This window comes from Corvus moneduloides, chromosome 1, assembly GCF_009650955.1.
Source record: "Corvus moneduloides isolate bCorMon1 chromosome 1, bCorMon1.pri, whole genome shotgun sequence".
Classification (NCBI taxonomy): Eukaryota; Metazoa; Chordata; class Aves; order Passeriformes; family Corvidae; genus Corvus; species Corvus moneduloides.
This window is the reverse complement of record NC_045476.1, coordinates 4,215,581-4,234,468: the sequence shown is the minus strand read 5'-3', so window position 1 is coordinate 4,234,468 and position 18,888 is coordinate 4,215,581. Positions and strand designations below refer to the sequence as shown.

The 18,888-nt window shown below is 49.1% G+C and overlaps 1 protein-coding gene across 2 annotated transcripts in view; it reads right to left on the bottom strand.

Moving 5' to 3' along the window:
* The window catches only part of VILL (villin like), a 33,553-nt gene extending 17,375 nt beyond the window's left edge, over nucleotides 1-16,178 (bottom strand). For both annotated transcript variants that reach the window (XM_032097298.1, XM_032097385.1), the window contains exons 1-4: nucleotides 15,983-16,178; nucleotides 4,823-4,904; nucleotides 3,271-3,345; nucleotides 1,067-1,263 (exon numbers count right to left, since the gene is read on the bottom strand). In XM_032097298.1, coding sequence (XP_031953189.1) covers nucleotides 1,067-1,263; nucleotides 3,271-3,345; nucleotides 4,823-4,891 — 341 coding nt within the window. In that variant the 5' untranslated portion in view covers nucleotides 4,892-4,904; nucleotides 15,983-16,178. The remainder of the gene's footprint in view (nucleotides 1-1,066; nucleotides 1,264-3,270; nucleotides 3,346-4,822; nucleotides 4,905-15,982) is intronic.
* Nucleotides 16,179-18,888: the final 2,710 nt, after the last annotated feature.

The window sequence follows — 18,888 nt, the reverse complement described above, 5'->3', positions numbered from 1 at the left end:
ATGCAATTGCCATTTAGGGGAAAAAAGGGACAATTGTTGATTATAGTTTTTGCCATGTGGGTAATAGATGTATTTTATTGTAGCTGGAAAGGTACTGGCTACTGTGGTCAGAAATGTGATTCACAGCACTTTAGACTTGTTTGGCCTGGTGTAAAACATCCACAGAAGGATGCTCTGGTGATTAGTCCACCTGCCAAGGTGTGGAAAGAGCTCGCTTTAATTTCTCATTCTGCCTCAGACTTCCTGACTGACCACAGGGATGTGGTTTAGACCCAGAAGAATTCTAATTCATGCTGATTTCAGAGGCAGATAGGTTTCTAAATAGACTGGTTTCGAGAGTCTGATTTTCAGTCCTTCATTGTCCCTTACTTTAAGATGAGGCTAAAAGCACTTTTCTGTCTCAGAAGTCCTGAGGAGATTCATGAGAGATTGTTGAGATGCACAAGATAGAGATACCCAGCCAGACTGGGATGGAGGATATTGACCCGGGATGGGTTTTCATCTGAGTTTCCTTCAGCTGTTTGAAACCAAGGCACTCAGGCTGTTTATTGCCAATGAAGATCTTCCTTGGAGGACAGTGACTGGAGTCCTTCCAAAAACCCCAGAGCGAGCAAACACCCTGGGATTGGACTCAATATATCAACATATCATATATTCAACAGTATCTTTTAAATGATAGAAATTCAAACTTTCCTTCCACTTCCTTCCCAGTATGAGCCAAATCAGCACTTCACTTCAGGGTGGATATTAGTCTGAAGTGCTCTGAATGGGCACTTGAAAGTCTGTGGAGGAGAGGAACGAAGACCCTGGGGTGAACAAAAGGGAGGTTAAGATGCAATTATTGCAAATATCGGGGAAAATGACCAGTGGAAGAGAATGCCACGGCTACAAACTCAATGGTATAAATAATTCCTTCAAAATGGGAATTTTTTGCTCTGAATTTTAACCAATCTCAGTGCTGATCTATACTTTTCACATTTTTGAGCTATGGATGGCTCTGAGACATAGAGAAGCAGGGGGAACCCCAGGGGCCACGACCACCTGCGGGTCATTTTGAGCTACTCACATAATCCCGTTGCGGAAATAGCTCTGGAAGGTCTCGGACTCGTGTCCCTGCACCTCCCGGTGCTGCACGGGGCTGCCCCCGAGCGCCGTGTCCAGCTGGGTGACGTACATGGCCGCGGCCCCTTGCTCATCCTGGGAGGAATCCTTGCCAATCCAGTAGTGCAGATCCACAGCGGAGCCATGGGAGGTCCTTTTGGTCTGGAAGAGGTGGGAAGGACAAGTCAGGATGAAGACAAAGCCCATTTTTGTGTTTCGAAATCAAGTTACCACAGAGTCCTTCCCCAGTTCTGCCTTTCTCCTGAGCACGGGGAGAGAGGACAGAGCCTCAGGTACTCCCTGGGAGCTCGGTCTGGAGCTCTTTTTATTCAGCAGAGCATTTATGGATTCTATAAACTGAACTGAAGGATGTTTCTGACTGATATTCTTTTATAACTCCTGTTATCAAGGAAAACTGAGCTCCTGTGCAATTACAAAAATTAATGTGTTCGTCTTGTCCTGCTCTTGTAGATTTTGTTATTAAGACTTAAAGCAGATTCTTCTCGCTTATCACCTTTTGAAATGCAATGCACACTGCTATTTATTTGCCTGCAGATGCTACCCTTTCTTTCCTGTTGTCTTTCTCACACCACATGACAGAGCAGCACAAACTGCCTCGGAATTCCTGCTGACTTGCAAAACAGACATAACTCCAAATGAAGCTGAGCCAGTGTGTGCATGCTGGGATTCATCTCATTACAAAAAAACCCAGCAGCCTAGAAAAAGTAGGCGAGCAGGCTGAGAAGAAGGTGTGCTTAGTGTTATTTGAGTTGTGCCAGTTATTTTTCAGCACCCACTGTGTTAAATCCCATCGTGGACACCTGGGAAAGGTAATAAAGGCTCATTTTATAAGGTGGATTTGACACTAAGTTCTGTTTATTTGCTTTGTGCAGTGATACCACAGCGAAACACAGCAGAAGGAGTTGAATAAAATACAGCTCTGTTCCTCAGGCACAGATAATTAATTTGTGGCAAAATTGCTCAATTTAATACATTGCTATTGAAGATGATCAAAGTCCCATTGTGCCACAGACAATCTTTGTTTGGGGAGACTCCAGTGAAGAAGTAGAATGCAAAGAGGAGTGGTTTTACCATCCCGTCTTCCAGGAAAAGGAGAGTGGTGGGCTGATTAAGGGCTCTTCTGCCTGGAGAAGTTGTTGCAACAGAAGCTGAGCCTGTGAGCCTCAAAATCCATATTTACACTCTCAGCTCCCTGCAAGGAGTATTCTAAGCATATGTTTGTGGGCCTGTAACTCAGGCTTCCAGCACTCAGAAGGTACCTTAAAGGCACGTGTGTGGGGAATTTGAGCAGAAGACTCATCCTCTGGTGCTATCCCAGCCTGCTTTCCCATCCTGGCACATGGCAGGTGTGCACGTGGTCCCTGTGGGGCAGTGGAGGCATTGCTGCCTCCCCACTGGCAGAGATGTTTGCAGGAGGCACACTCAGACCAGGAAATGGGAAACGCTGCTGGTTTCCACCATATGGATGGGTTTTGGTACAATGGGACCTCGGTTGTTCTATGCAGATGAAGAGATTTGGAAGGGATTTTAGGAGGTGAGTGCAACACATCATCCTCCTGCCAATATCTGAGAACACGAGGCAGTTTGCACAGAGCTGAGCTGGTTCTCAGCAGTCCCTCGTGCTTCTGGCCAGCCCAGGTTCAGCTGGTTGCAGGTAGATCTGGATCAAATCTGGGTGGGGCTGATGGACGTGAGATGGGCTGCAGAGCCTCTGCTGCTGACGTGACACACGACATGGAACATCCTCATATCCCATACCACCTGCTAAAAATGAGACCCTCCAGCTGGTCACATCCCACATCCCCCAAGGACTCCCATAAACCATTTAAATGTGGGCCTTGACTGAGTTTTCCAAGAATGTACTGGTGATTTTGCCATGCCTGGGCATGACTCAGTTGATTGGAAGATAAAAACTTTTAATGAATTACTAAGTTAATGGTTCCTCTGAACTTCTGATTTACTAAACAGACAGTGTTGTCGCAACAGCCACGTGAAATTCAGATCCATGATTAGATGGTGAGCACACACGCACAACCACTTCAGCAGTGCTCTTCCCACAGGACAGGGTACCTAGGAACCCAGGCAAATCTAAATAAAAAGGGTCGAACCAGTTGCCCACCAGAGACCAGGGTTTGCTGTCTTACTTACGTGCAAAATGATGTAACAGTCTCCTTCAAAAAAAGTCCCATAAGCTTTTTCAGGTACAGGAACCATCTTCATGTTCTGTAAGGAGATCAGAGTTGGGGTCATTGCTAAAAGTGAAGAACCAGAAGTTGGTGTGTGTGAAACAGGACAGGCTGGGGTGCACAAAACACTGAGGTGACAGAGTTTGGAGAAGGAAGAAGCAGGGCTGTGTGTGAGCTGGGAAAAGCCACTTCTGGAGGGACTCTCCAAAATACTAAGGGGTGAGAAGGGAAAAATTATGAATTTGCTTGGACAGACTGACTAGTATATTTTAGTCTCCTTGCTTTTCTGCAATCCTGTGGATTTGGACCTGGAGGTCATGCTGAAGTGCTCCAGAGCTTGCATTTGCAGGGAATTTCCCAGGAGAGCAAGCACATCTCATCCTAGGTTTAGTTTTGGGCACTGTTTTTACTCAGTGCCCATGAGTTCAAGGACAACTTCCAGCACTTTGTTAGGATAACCACTCTGCCAGGGGTTCAGGACAACCAGCAGTGCTGAGAAAAGACAGAGCTGAGGACACTGATGGGTCCCTCACCCCTCCAGACCCTAATTGCAGACTTCCTCTGGCACAAGTGCATAATTAACCAGCCATGCCTGCCCAGTGCAGGTGTCTGGATGTGCCACCCACTGGTCCACAGGCAGCTCCTGGGCTGGAGCTGGCTCTGTGGTTCCCTGAAATTGGAGACACGCATTCTTCTGCTGGCCCGACTTGTTTCCCAGCATACCAGCTTGACCCCTGTGAACCCACACGGCTCTAATTACAGATCCTCTGGAAAGCAGCTCAGTGCAGTGCTTTGGAGAGAAATGGGAAGGTGAAGGCCCTGGGATATTTGGAACATAGCTGTGACCTGCAGAATGTCACTTGGTGATGTTGGAGCCTCTTCCCACTGCTTCCCTGAGTGGATTCTGCACCTCAATCTAAACCCATTCCCATGGCAGGGGAATGTTCTTGGTGAATTGGGCCAGAATAAGGCAGAATTGAGCCCAGCTTGGCTCCAGTCCAAAATCAGACACCATCACCAGCAGAAGGTGACCTCACAGGCTGCAGGATCTCTCCTTGCAGTGACACAGAGCAGGAAAGGCACAGAAAAAGTACAAAGAGACTCCATAGAATGCCTTTGCTGCAAAAATAGGTGTCTTCAAGCAGCTGCTGGTGTAGACTAAGGCTGCCTATGGATAACCCATCTTCTTGGTGGAACAGAGAGTTTCTGGTGTGTTAAAGCAGCCTTGCATTGGCTCCAAAAAGGGGTGAGAAAAGCCTCCGGTGCTGGAGGAATGGTTTCAGTCCCACCACATTCCCGTTTCCTCAGTAAATATTATCATCTCTATTTTACAGAGCAGGAAACCAAAACAATAACATGGTGAACATTTCATGGGGAGACACTGAGTCTGTTTCCCGCTGTATCTTATCTGCAGGACCCTCTTTTCCCACACAGATTACTGCAATAATTCATCTTTCTTAAAACATAAACACACACAGATGTTCAGAGGACACGTGGCACCGCTCTTGTCCTACCTCTATGCCCCATATCTGCAGTCCCAGCTTTCTCTCGATGGTTGGGAGATTTGTGTCACCGTCTGTCATCCTGCAGTCTGAGCTAGAAGGCAAAGGAAGAAAAAAACAAAATATATATATAACTGGATGTAACAGTGAGTGTGCTGGTCAGCTGGGTTGCTCTCACCATCAGTGGAGGTTTAATACAGATAATCCACACTTTGAAGTGTCTCTGTCTCTTTGCTATTAACAGTTAGGTGGGATGAACCCCCATTCCCAGGCTATCCATGCTCATGAAGGGCCAAGCCAAGTGTGGGATCACAGCCCAGCAAACACTGGATAGGACACTGTTGCTTGGGTGGGGGATTGTTTTCCCTGGATTTGAACAGGTGGAAAGGATCCACTGGGGTGTGGGACCTGACATCAGTACTGGTTTGTTCCCACCATGGCACGAGGTGGAGGAGACACGGGTGGACCTCCAGGAATCCTGTGCACTCCTGGGCCAGTCACTGGAGGTCAGGTCAGTCAGGTCCCCTGGCCCTGGGGCACTGGGAGCCCAACGAATGAAGCCTTTCTACTTCAGGACAAGATTCAGGTCTAAATTGAGGCAGGTATCTCAGGGCAGGGCACCAGGCTCCCAGCTCCCTGCAGGCACAGCCAGCACAGCACACAGTGATCCAGTCAATAACCAAAATGTCTATTTTACACAGAGCCCAGCAGCTTCCTAAACTCTGCTGCCTGCATGGGGAAGAAGCAGGTTTCAAGTTGCCCCCACAAAGGTTGCTGAGAATATTTGAGATGGTTTTGGTGTCTCCAGCTGCCCCTCTGATGGGTGGATGTCTCCCATCCATCCTCTATCGTATCTACCAGTTGTGGGGGAAAAAAAAGCAGCATCACTATCCTTAGCTATGCTCCCTGTTCCTGCTGCTGAGGTTTTTGCTCAAGAAACAACTTCTGAACCCAGCTTGTTTGCAGGGCAACTTCCTGAAGCGAATGAAACCCCCAAGAAATGTACATAAAAACGTGGAGTTACATCCCATCGGAGCTGACTCTGCTGCAGCGGCCACGGGACAGCCTGTGTTTGTCTAGGGGCACACCCCACATCAGCCTTCCCCCTGTGAGCCAATCCTGCTCACAAATCCAGGGCCAGCCTCGAGAGAAAACACGGCTCACTGTTCTTCTGAAGGAGGGGAAGAGCAGAGACGTGGTCCCTGCCAGAAGGTGTTGACGGCTCGTGTTAGGAGAGCGTGGAGGGATGTGCTGCACGTGGCACCACAAAGGCGTAACAAGTGTTGGTCACCCTGGAGAGTTTGCACACCAAGTAAGAGAACAAAAAATGCTGCCACAGGCAGGAGCATTGGTCCATCCAGATCTCCCACAGCCCAGAGCTGCCAGACCCTAGCTCCTTGCACAGGTATAGAGCAATGCAGGTTTTTCCAGGGGTGTTTTGAGCACAGCCCCAACACCTCTCTGTTACCTGAGCAGGCACAGTCTGGCAGTGCTCAGCAGCAGGAGTGAGACTCATTCCTCCCTGAACACAGACAGAGCTGAAGGACTGTTGGAGACTGAGTCCATGTGGCCTCAGGAACACATTCAGCCACCTTCAGCTCCCTCTCAGCTCCTCCAGAGAGCTTCCAGGCAAGAAGACAAACAGCAAGGACAAAAAAAGACATTTTTCACCTCAATTCCCAGAAAGGTGATTGACACCCACAGAGATTAAAAGCCAGATCCAGGAAGATATTTCAGTGTCCACAGAGGAGACAGACACTGTTCTAAATGTTGTCCTGACTCACCAGCTGTGGAGTACAGGGCTATCAGAAACTGAATACAAAAACATGGTCTCAATAACCGAAAGACCCCTCCTTTCTTTTAATATCACATTCAAAAGGTCCCTATCAAAGAAAAACCTGAGTGAAGCCTCTTCCCCTCAACCATCTTTTTAATTTATTTAGGGGTTTTTCCTTCCAGCATCGTAACAGGAAGAACCTGAAAACAAAGCCAGTAAAGACATTTATATTTGAGGGCAGTGAAGTTTTTTAGCACCACTGACACTTCTCCCAGTGGAAGGCAGCAGCCGTCTTGCTCTCCTGCTAACAGCTCAGGAAACCAGCAGCTGGCCAGCTGTGAGACACAGCTGGATCCCTGCTTCTCCCAGCATCCCAACCTCTCCCAGAAAAATTAACCCAAAGGATGCTGAGATTCCTCTGACCACAGGCAGTCGTGTTGGGCAGAACCCTCTGAGAGCCAGCAGTGCTCCACAGATTCCCAATCAAACCTATTTGACTAAAAATGAGGATCTTGGATCTCCTTCACTCCTGGGGATCCTTTCTCCATCTGAAACCTCACAATTAGTGCTGACCCCCCCACTTTTCTGAGAAAGGGTGTCCCTCCCTTTCTCCTAAGTCATTTAGCTGGGGGAGTGTGAATCACAGACAAAGTTGGCTGTTTCTTTGGTCTTTCCAGCTTCTTTCGGCCGGTGGCCAAGCTAGAAATAATAGGAATATGACTTATATAATCAGACAGCTAATTTCATTAATGATTTAATGCGGGGTTTTAATCAGAGAATCCCATAATTCAACTCCTGTCCAGACACGAAATATGGTATTTATGGAGTGAAATCTTCCCATCTGTGCTGAAATCATGAAGGGCAGAAACTTTTATAAGTTAAAAAGAAGAAAAGAAAAAGGGGATGTTAAGAGTCTTGGGGGGTTCACTGTGGGGTTTCAACAGCAATGTCTGAGGTAGTCCTTATCTCAGTCAAACCAGTTTTGCTCAGCATTAGGTGAAATGCAAATTGGCAAGAAGTGTGAGTCACCGGCCTCTGGGGCAGGAATTCACTGAGGAAAATCACTGGTTATGGGGATGGATTTGCTTCCTTGGGCGCAGACACAGCTTTACCTGTGAAGGGAGAAGCAGCTGTAGCTCATCTCTGCCCCCACATTAGTAACATGCAAATAATTTTTTCAGCTTTCACCTCCAGGACCAGCCTATCCTACCGCCACCATTTCCAGGGAAATCTTCGTCTCTCCATGCGAAGACGAGAGAAGTTCATCCCGTAAATGTGGGCTGAGAGGCAGCCACTGCATGGCAAAGGCAGCTTCTGGCCTGGAGCTGCTCTGCTGGGCATCACCACCAGGTTAAGGTGCTATAAATTAAATTGCAAAGAACAAGTGCTGCTCTTGACTGAGGGCAGAGAACCTGAAAACCAAACTTCAGTGGCTGCCCCTTGACTGGATGTGTCATCCAGGGGCACCTGGAGCCTCCAGAGCTAAAATCAATGCTTTCCCTGTCACAACCCAGGTAGCAAAGTTAGTGAGTGAAGGCAGATGGGTCTCCCTTACACCCGCTGCCCTCCATGCACTGCCAAAATCACAGCAACACTCCTGCCCGCTAAATCCAACCCTCATCCCCTCTCCAACCAGCACAGCGTGGGGGAAAGCTCTGCCGTCAGGAAGGACTACATGACTAATTAAGTGTCAAGGTCACTCCCAAGGCTGGTTAATGATTAATAGCTGGGGTGGAAGTGCCAGCAATCACTGCTTCCTTTGGGTCAGCCCGGTCCGTGTTGGGAACCCAGACCTAGCAGGACATTTCTCCAGGCAGTCTTGGGCTGTTTGGGTGGGGAGGGAAAAGGAGGACTCAAAAGGGGGACAGGGGAACATTTCAAACCCCTGAAGCACACTCTAAATTCAGGCTGGTTTGGCTTGTCTGGGTTTTGGCGCGCACTTGCTGGGCTGTAGTCACGGTAATAAAAAAACCCCAGTGAAATGACTAATGCTCTGTACAGCTTTGGGAAAATAGGAAGCAGCTGTGGCTCCAGCCTTTCCAGGCTGAAAGGCCTAATTATTGGGAATACTTGGACTGGCATTAGATGAGGTAAACCAGGGCCTGTTGAATTGCTTTCATTGTCTCCACTACAGTTGGGCATCTGGGCCCAAGTAGGTGCCATTTTTTGTTTGCAGAGGACAGTGGTTAACTCTTGTTTTGCCCAGAGGAATGAAATTCAGCCCTGGAGTTTCCTCATGTGGCCCATCAGCTACAGCTCAGGAACAGTGACGGTCCAGAAGCACAGCACTCAACGTGGGCAAGCTGTCTTTTATTTCTCTGTTGCAACAGGAGAAAAAGAAGCTTTTATGACACAGGACAATCATAGGTGGGGAGGGCCAGCAATGGGGCTTGTCTTCTCTCTCATGTTGTCACATAGAGCTGTAAGACCTTCCTCCAAGCCATGCTGGACATGCTGGAGTGTGGTGATGAGGCAGGGAACGGGATATGTATTGTGGAGATGGGAAAAGAAGAAAAAGCACAGCTCAGCTCATCCTCCTGCTCCAAGTTCTGTGAAGTCCCGGTTCAGGACCAGTGTGGCCAGCAAGCCAAGGACAGGGCTCTGCCCAGACACGCCTGGGCGACCACAGAGAGCACTTCAGCCTTCTTGGAAAGAGCTGTTGCCTGGCAGCTAAAATTACGTAAAGCAGGCCTTGAAATAAGATGCTATTTCTGATCACGGTGGGCAATTAAACATTGGAACAGCTTATTAGGGAAGCTGGCAGGCTTGGCTTTACTTAATGTCTTTGAAATGAGATGAGTGAATGGCTGGGCTGTGCTCAGCTCCTCAGGCTCTGTGGCCATGAGCTCTGCCCAGGTGCTGCACTTCCAGCAAGCTGCTCCTTCCCATGGGTTTGGCAGTGAGGGAAAAGCAGGGACTGGCCCTCGTGCTTCAGCCACCTCCACCAGTCAGAAAAAGATGCCCTGTCCATGCTACAAAGTCATCAGGATGGATCATGAAGTGGTTTGAGGGCTTTTTTAGACTTAAGTAGTGCTGGATCAAAACCTGAGACGGGGCACTGGATGGGATGAGCTAAGATTGTGCTCATCTCCTCGGGGTCAGTGGCTCTGGAGATAAGAGGGGACTCCACTGGTTTAAGATGGGCAGGTTTTCCCCTCTTTCCATGAATGGCTGCCAGGGATCACCATGAGCTACCTGACACCACGGGTGACTGGTGTTTCCTGATCTTTGCTCAAGGGCTGGGATGCTGAGGATGCTGAGTCTGTTCAGGGTTAATGTGAGTGAAGATACAAGAGCCTGGGATGAAGAGATGGTTTGATGTTAATGATGGCCTCTCAAACTGTAAGTGCTCTACAGCCCAGGAGAGGTTTGAATTCCCTGTTCAGGGAGTTCAAAGGATGCAGAAACCTGGATTTACCTGACAAGTGATTTCTCAGGCTCTGAAAGAGCAATAACCGTTTTACCCTGTCTGGATAAAGCTGACTGGTGTTCCCTGGACCCAGTTGCTCTGTCTCTTGAACCTTGGAAATTTACCCCATCTCCAACCACCATCCCAGGCATTATAAGAAACAGACCCCTGGCTTAGTGTGACTCCTTATAACCTGTGCCTTCTCCTCCCGGCCATTTCTGGCATCTCTGTCTTAGCAGCTGATACTTGCTCATTCCCAGAAAGTCACAGAGGCTGTGAGCTTTACCTTTCAGCTCCTTGTGAGGATGGACTTTGCACTGATCCTCCAGTCCTTCCCCTGTTCCTAACATAAAAGCAAAGAGCACAAGGAAATACTAGGTTCCTGGGAAATAACCACCTTCCCAGTTGCAACAGCCCTCAATCTGTGTCTCATCTGCCTCTTTGAATTCCTCAGAGGACATCTGATTTGGAAGGGAAGGCATCTCATGATTTATCTCCTCTGACTTTGACCAGTCCCTGCAGCTGCATTTCCACCTGCCATAAATTCTAGCTCGACACCTCGCTCCATCCAGGAAATACTGCTCATCTCTCCACACCTCTCCTCATGATCCCCTTGTACCCCTCTGTTTATCTCACTGCTGGTGGCGTTCCAGCAGCCTGATCTTTAAGCAGATCGTCTTGGGAAACTGATTTATAACAGCAGATTATTTTTCCCCCAAACTGCTGCTATTTCTGAGTCCTCCTCCTACAATTTTACCAGCTGAATGCTTGTCCTGGGAACGGTGGAGCTGCATTGTCCCAGCAAACTTCTCACAGTGTAGGAACAATGCACTGACAATTAAATCAGAACTTTAACTTCAGCCATGGCTCCCAAGTCATGCGGTCTGAGTTTCCACATCCATCACGCTGGATGTGGAGCCCAGAGCTCAGCAGTGGCTGGCTCTGGAAAAGGCAGAGCCACTTGGCTGAAGGTGGGGCTGGCAGGCCTTGCCTTGGTGTCCTGCAGAGAAGGTCAGAGCACCCACGCAGCTCCTGGCTGAATTTTTTCCCGAAAAGTCCTTCTTCCCCAGGATGTCTTTGAAAGCAGGAGGCTCTTCCAGGCAGGAAGGATCTCGGCAGGCTGAGGGCAGCCCTAAAAGACTCAAAGCTTTCCTAAGCAGCAGCAGAGGCTGAGCTGCAAGAGCTTCTCCCTGAGATCAGCCCCTGTGACCGAGAACAAATTCTTGCTGTGCAAACCCACCTCTCTCTGAAGGTCCCTGAGAAAAAAACAGGGGCACAAGAAGCTGTTAAGAACCTTCTGCACACAAGCCCCCTGCAGCAGCATTGCCCTCGTGTGGTGCCAGGTGCATTTTTGTCGAATACTAAGTTTCAGCTTGGTGCACACCTACTTCAGAGGTAACCACTGCACCTCCGGCCCCTCTCCGTGGGGTTTTTGAGTCAGGAACAGCACAGAGCCATCCCAAGGGAAAGGTGAGCAGGCAGCTTGCCAATTCATCTGGAACAAATCTTTCCTTTCTTTCAGTTCTTTCTCCCCTGGTGAGAGGGAGAGATTCCTGGCTAGGGACCAGCACTGCACCCAGAGGCAGGGCTTCACACCACAGTGAGAGCAGGAGATGCACACAGGAGAGCAAAGCCATTTTAATTCCTCTTCCTGGTTTCCACTGAAGTGGTTCAGGTTCTCTCTAACTACCTTCTAATTACTCACCACCTCCAAGAAAAAAATTACCATCCTCTCCCACATCAGCATTTTAACAGAGCATTATTTAACCCCGTGGCTGCAGGTTAAATAAAATCAGATGAGACATCAGGTAGGAAAGTGTGTTTGTTCACCTGTGCAAGACCTTCCTGAGCCCTGGGGAGCACCTGCTCTTCAAAAGCTTACAGGAAATAGAAAAACTAAAAAAAAAAACAAAAACAAACAACCAACCAAAACCATTTTCCCAGCTGAAACTGAGGAAAAGGCCACAGCTTCCTATCCAGAGCCTGGAGGAAGGGTAGGAGAGGGGGTTAGAGGCTGGGATTTATCCACCTCCTCTTGGGTGTCTCAGTTTCAGCTGCACAAGTCTGAGGAGGGCTCCCCCTCGGTGATTCCCTCTTCCTAGTGTTTGCTCCAGGGCAGATCCAGTGAATCTTGGACAGGAGGGACTTGCTGTTCCCTTGGCCTAACAGGAAAACCCCTGGGTGGAGAGCCCAGCTTGCCACACCTCCCTCCAACTCGCCCAGAGTGTGGGGGCTCAGTCCCATCCAAGATTCTGCCAGCATGAACTGAGACAAATACCACAAATAAAACCTTCATTAAACCCAGGTGCCAGTGCCCACCTGGCACTCACAAAACATCCTTCTCAAAAAAAAAGTCTAAGAGTTAAGATTTTTGCTGCTGCACGTAATAGTTTTATATTTATTGTAAGAATTCACACATGTGTATGTGTGCAAGACAAAGAGCAGCTTTTCCCTGGTGCACAGTTTAATGAGTGCAGTTGAATAGCCCTTGCCCTCAGGACCTTTTTTTGGTGGTGATGGAGCAGGAGAGATGCTCTGCCTCCACTCAGATCAGCTGGGGAACTGGTCCCAGAGCACTGGCTTCCCAGTGGAAAGTGGCAAGGTAAACATAAACTACCAAGAAAAAGGGACTGTTTCAGTTTTGTCCCAGTTCAGACCTGCAAGCATGACATCAAACTTGGGAACAGAAACCCGGGACTTCTGCCAAAAAAACAAAAAAAACAAACCAAAAAAACCAAACCAGGTTTCCATTTTGGATTGCAAATGAAAGCAGGTGCTCTGTGGGTGACTCTGCGCTTCCATCTCTGGCCCAGCGAGATGTAAAAGGTTTATTCAGGGGGAAGTTTTGTTTCTCAAGCAGCAAAGGGAAGCTCACCCTTTGTGAGTATTGGCTGACACAACTCTAATGAAGGACACCTGACCTGTGTCAAAACGAAAGGGGACCAAGTAACCCAGCCCAAGCTTCCCCGGGGATGGGTGCTGAGCCAGGCTGTGAGTTGCCTTTCCTGAGCTTTAAGGTCTTGGAAGCAGAGCCAGCCCTTCCCAGGATCTCCTCTCAGTGGAACACCAGCACCACACACCTTCTTGGTAGCAGTCACCCATAGCAGTGTCACTCTCCAGGCTTGTGTTCACTCGTGGTGCGTTTGTCACTGTGTCACCCAGCCCTTCCAACCCCCAGTGGGCTGTGAGGCTGCTCTTGGTTCTCCTGGGACTTTGGAGGTGCCACTCAGCTTCTCTGGACAGAAATGAAGGCAGAGAGAGCAGCACCTCAAAGGCAGACAAATAAAACATCCCTGGAAACACTGCAAAAACAGCTTTAGACAGAGCCACTCATCCTGGACAACCTTTTTCACCCGGAGCTGCCAATGGGAGTTTTGTCTGAGCACCAGGAAGGAAACCAGGCATCTGAAAGACTGGGATGGGTGGGACAGCAACAACAGACAGTAATTCAGGCTCCAGCACACTCTCAAAGGAAAGATGGGTACCCAGATAGTCTCTCTAACCCAAAAAAGAACACGGTTTCTAGCACCACCCTGCGCAGCTGTTTTTGTAAGAGCAGTTTTAAATAAAGGGCCAGGCACAAACCCCTCCTTTCATCCCAGGGCATGGCAACAGGACATTTTTAGGTAGAAGAGGTCGACTCCTCTGAATAGCTCCTTCCACAGGAACTGCCCAGGATGGAGCCCAACCATGCAATTTAACGTCCCCCCGTGCCACATCTTTGACGTGGATATAAGGTAATAACAAGTTCCACTGTTCTTGTACTCAGCACTGCCTCAGATAAGCCTGAAGAGGCTCAGATAAAGACAGATAACAAATGAGAGGGTTTATGTTACAAGCAGAGATCCTTGGAAATCAAGGCAACTGAATTGGATGCACATCATCCAATGCCTGGACTTTTCAGCCTGAAAGATGCCAAAGACTGTAAGTGACAATATTCACCCCTTTCTGCATTCCTTTCACATCCAGAATGGGTGGAAATACAGTGGAAATGTATAATCATCCAGGATAAACCATAATTAGGCCCATTTCCAGGGCTGTATTATATGGAGAGAGAGCTCAGGAGAGGAGCGGTTTTAATGAGTTATGGGAGAGTGTCTCCCCTGGTGACTGAAGGATCTGTCCCTCTGAGGGGACAAGAGAAGCTGAAGAATATATGTGAATAAACAAAGAGCTGGAGCAGAGATATTTTGGGTGTGGTGTGGCCACACTGGAGTCCTTCCTCCTGCAGATGGACATTTCACACGTGGAAAGCCCAGCCTGTGGCTTGTGTCAGTCCAGAGTGACTCTCAGAAAGCTGACACAAAAATGTGATGAAGGGGGGACCTTGAGGAGGGTCAGTGGTGCCACATGTGTTCCCCAGGGGTGACAGAAATGCTACTGGGGCAGGTAACACCAAGGCAGCACCACGGCTTTGGCTGTGCCCTGAGCTCCCTCCGCTGCACTGGGCATTTCAGGGCTCTGCTTCCAAGTGGGCCATGGTGTATTTAACTCTGTGGGAACTGAGGGAAGGCTTTTAGTCCAGCAGGATGTGCCCAGCACAGAGCAGAGCCCCAGCACCTTCCCAAGCACGGGGCAGGTGTCTGAGCCAGCCTCTTCCTCAGCTGGGCATGGATCACCGCAGGATGGGTGGTCCATAACAGAAAAGAAAACAGCTTCCATGCTCAAAGTCCAGAAAAGCCTGCACAGCTCCATGGAAAAGACCAGGAGCCACGGTGGACATCTTCAGCTTCCCTGGCCATGCAAGAGCAGGGATTTATTGACTCAGCCTAACCTGGAGCCCCAAGATACAGGAGAAGACAGGAAATCAGGATGACACTGCTTGCAGCCATGGCACAAAACCTTTGCTCCCAGCTGGGAGACCTTGGCAACTGCTGCCTCAAAGTCCTGCCTGGGAAAAAACATCATGAGACCTCTGTGTCTGCCATTGAAAAGGAGCTGGAGGAGGATAAAGGCATCCTGTTTGTGCAGGGAGGAGGAGGAGGAGGGGAGACTCACCTGGTTCTGCCAGGAGGAAGGTGAGGGAAGACGGTTATAGGGGTTTTTTTCTCATCTGCCCGTCCTTGCATTGCCTTCCACCTGGCATCCCTGGGGAGCGGTAAAACCCCGCGGAAGAGGAGAGCCGGTGCCCTGCGATTGTCTAATCTCTACTTTGCAGGCTCTAATCAGCCCATTTAGCCGCGGTGTGTAAAAAGCACCTGGATGATTCACCATCTAAGTGCTGCTCTGGCGGGGCCAGTTTGCTTCAGCTGCTGTAACACTTGTTTACATCTGCGTTCGGGCAGCCTTGAATAAGCGTGAACCTCCCACAGATGCTAATTCATATCAGCTCTCCTTTGTGTTAAATATTTATGCTCCTAATAGGCACGCCTAAGAAAAATACTGGCAAGTGAGCCTGCAGCTCAACTCCATTACAACTCAATTTTACCTCAGTGCAACTCGCATCTCAAACGAGCAGGATGAGAAAACATTCTATTTACAGAGCAGAGCAGCCCAGCAGCTCGGCCATTAGCAATCTGTCGATCGGATGACAATAAAACCCATCGATGAGAACTTCCAAAGACTTTCGGTGGCTGCCTGGACCCATAACTGCGCCCCAAAGGCAGGCGAGCTCTCGGCAAATCCCCACGGCAGCGAAGCATGAAACAATCCGGGCCCAAACAAAACGCTGCTAATTGGTGGCTGCACGAAATCAGAGCCAGTCTGTGCAGAGAGCTAAAGGAAAAGATGTGTCCTCGGAGCTGATATGAGCCCGGACGGGTTCTTGGCAAACTCAGAGCTGCTCGTTCCAGCCCCAAACGATGTAAATCAGGGTGGGCTCATTTCAGTAGACACATCCTGGCTTGCACCACGGGAGAAATTGGGGGTTTTTTTAAAGTATGAAGCGTATTAATTTTTTGTTTGTTTCTTACTGCTCCACAGAACAAAAGTGATTAAACAGTTCAGGCCTTATTAAAACTAGCAGGGGTGCAGGGAGGCTGCTCACCTTGCTGGAAAGTGCGCGGTCTCCTCGCAGGTGTCCCTTCTCCACCAAGCCCAGCGCCTTCTCTCCTCTTCGCCGAGTTTCAAGGCACTTTCTGTTCACTGTTCTGCCACCTTGTCAGCTCGGGAACAGCACTGTTCGGTAATTCAATCCTCTACTTAACCGCAGAGACACTCCTACCCGGAGATCACACCCATTCCCAGGCTCACGGAGGGACAAAGAGGGAGCCGGTACGGGAGAGTTTCAACCAACTCTCTGTTTGCATCAAATATCCACCGCTCTGAATTCACTGAATAATGATTAAGAACTGCTTTCATCGAAAACCTGTTTTGTCCAGGTTTAGAAGGGCACAGGAGGGATTTTTTTCCGCCCTTTTCTCCGTCTCTGTGGAGCAAAGCAAGGTGCGGTGCTGCTCAGCACTGCCTTAATTCTTGGGGCCAAAGAGGTCCAGCTCCGGGGTCTGGCTCTGACTGTCCCGAATTTTGGCAAAGCTGTTCCAAGGGGAAAAGTGCTCGGGGAAGACCCCTGCTCCTCTGCTCTCTGCAAGGCCCATCTGGGTGTCCCTGTGCTCACAGGAGCCCTGGGTTGGGGCAGCCCAGGGCGATGGGGAGCAGGGGTGAGGTTTGCTGTCAGGATTAGTGACTGGAATGGAGATGTAACAGAGCACTGGAGTGTTTAACTGGGCTGCCCTCCCAGGGGAAGAGTAATGATAAACCAGACAGCCCCAGCAGTGTTTGCTGAGCCACCTTCGGCGGCAGAAAGCGGTGTCTGCGGACACTTGTAGCTTATTGTTGACAAAAAACTACCTGTGAAGGACGGCTGGAATATTGCAGCCACTGAAGGCTGCCCCGATGTCACTGGCTGGGGATGACCTGAGGATAAACCATCTCCTGGCATTCCCACGTGTTCCTGCCTGGCATGTGTGTACTGCTGCTCGCTGCTGAGGGAGGGAGCATCCCTCTCTGGAGAAGGCACCACTTGGTACCTTACCATCAGCCACCAGCTCTGCTTTTGGGGGTCCAGGGCTGTGTCCAGCTGTGTTCTGCACATCTCGAAGGATGGAGACTACACAACCTCCCAGGACTGGGAACCATCCAAGGCCTTCCCTTTGGATACATTTTTCTTTTGTCACTTCCTTAATTTTCTAGATTAGCCCCCACAATCTGAAAATAGATATTAATCAACTCATCAGTTAAACCAGGTGGCTGAAGAGGTTTAAACCACAGTTGCCACAGGTCTCATCCACTGACGACTCAGACTTCAGGGACCTGTAATGGGGAGGGTGCCCAAAATACCAGTGACGTTGCCCACAGACCGGTGTGCCACTAACCGCAGAGAGCTGCAAACCATGGTGTGGGCTGGACCTGCTTGTTCAGCCTGGGTGTGCCCATTTCTGAGAGGATCACTGCAGAGAACTGAGTTTCATGGTTAAAGATGCAAAACCAACTCCTAGCAAGTGATTTCTCCCTTAATGTCTGCAGGCTACAGCTCATAAACCCATAACAGCCTTCACCTTTCCTTTTTCATTCTTTTCATTTCACCGTGCTGATGCCATGAAGATTTTTTGCCTTTTCTTTCATACCCCTGTTATACCTTTTTTACAACTTCTGTATTCTTAGTGCTTTGTGCCTACATTCTTGGCCTTGCTTGTCAAGCTGAGACTCAACATTTTAGAAGCTTCGTAGCTAGGGATCAGTGTGCCCCAGACCCCAAGGTCCTCTCCAGAACACATTCTGTAAACCAAGATAGAACCATCCAGGGGAAGGTTCCTTGGGGAGGGGGGCTCACTTGAGCCTCTCACTGGGGAGTCTTTGATAGATATGCTAATTAGTAAAACCTATAATGTTATACCAGATCTTTTGGGGCGTATTCGGTGGGGTGCATCTCGATGCATTTGACCTGGACGTGTGCATCTAAGGATCCTTAAAATAAATACCAAGGTAAAATCCCTTTTCCCCTTCTAACCATGTTTGGTTCTTGATTTTAAGACCAGGAAAAGGCATCAGTTGCTGAGAGTCTTCATCTGTTGCAGGGGACAGAGGAAAAATGTTTTGTTTTTCCTCCAATCCACAGAGGATGGGGAGCGGAAACAGGGTCTGCTTTTACCTTTGGAGCCCACCCCAAGCCCACTGCTGGCCCAGCAGTGAGGGTCACACACCAGCAGATCTGGTGGGAGGCATTGGAAGGTGGGGTGAAAACACCTGGAATCTCGGAGGATCAGCACCAAACCATATTGTGCTCCCATTCCCCTTTTGCCACACGGACTCGTCATCCCCAGCATTAAGGATTTAATTAATAGTTGCATATCTGGATGCTTTTTTGGTGCTGATGTAAATCAAGCCGCTTCCATGGCTGTGGCTACAGGAATTTGAGCTCTGGGATGGAGCCTGTCATTCCTATACCCACAGCTTTGCTAATGCACTTCAGGCTCAGACACAGGTGATGCCTGAGCTGCCTGTCCTCTCCTCCTCTCCATTAGTGCCACAGTGAAAAAGCAGTAAATTATCCTGTTGAGCTTTTAAGGAGCCCAGCTCTGCAGAAATACGTGTAAAGCAGTTTAGGACAGTCAATGCCAAGGGGAAAGAAGATCATCATAAACCATGGGCTCATTTAGTGCTGAGCTGTAGGCACTTTTGCTCCCTGCTAATTCTGGTCATGCCATGGGGTTATAGAGCAGAAAACATTATTTCCAAGCAGTTTAACTCAGCAGTGGTGGAAAGCAGCATAGCCTGAGTTTCAGAACTGAAACGTGATCTGAGATGTTCCTGTCCAGCTGTGCTTCCCATGTGCACAACCTGATGCACTCATATCCTGGTCCTAAGCCTTGCCCTGGTATTCCCAGAGCTCAGAGACCTTGTGGTTTGATATTTTTTTCGTGCATGCAGGCAGCAGATGAGGCTGTTTTTCAG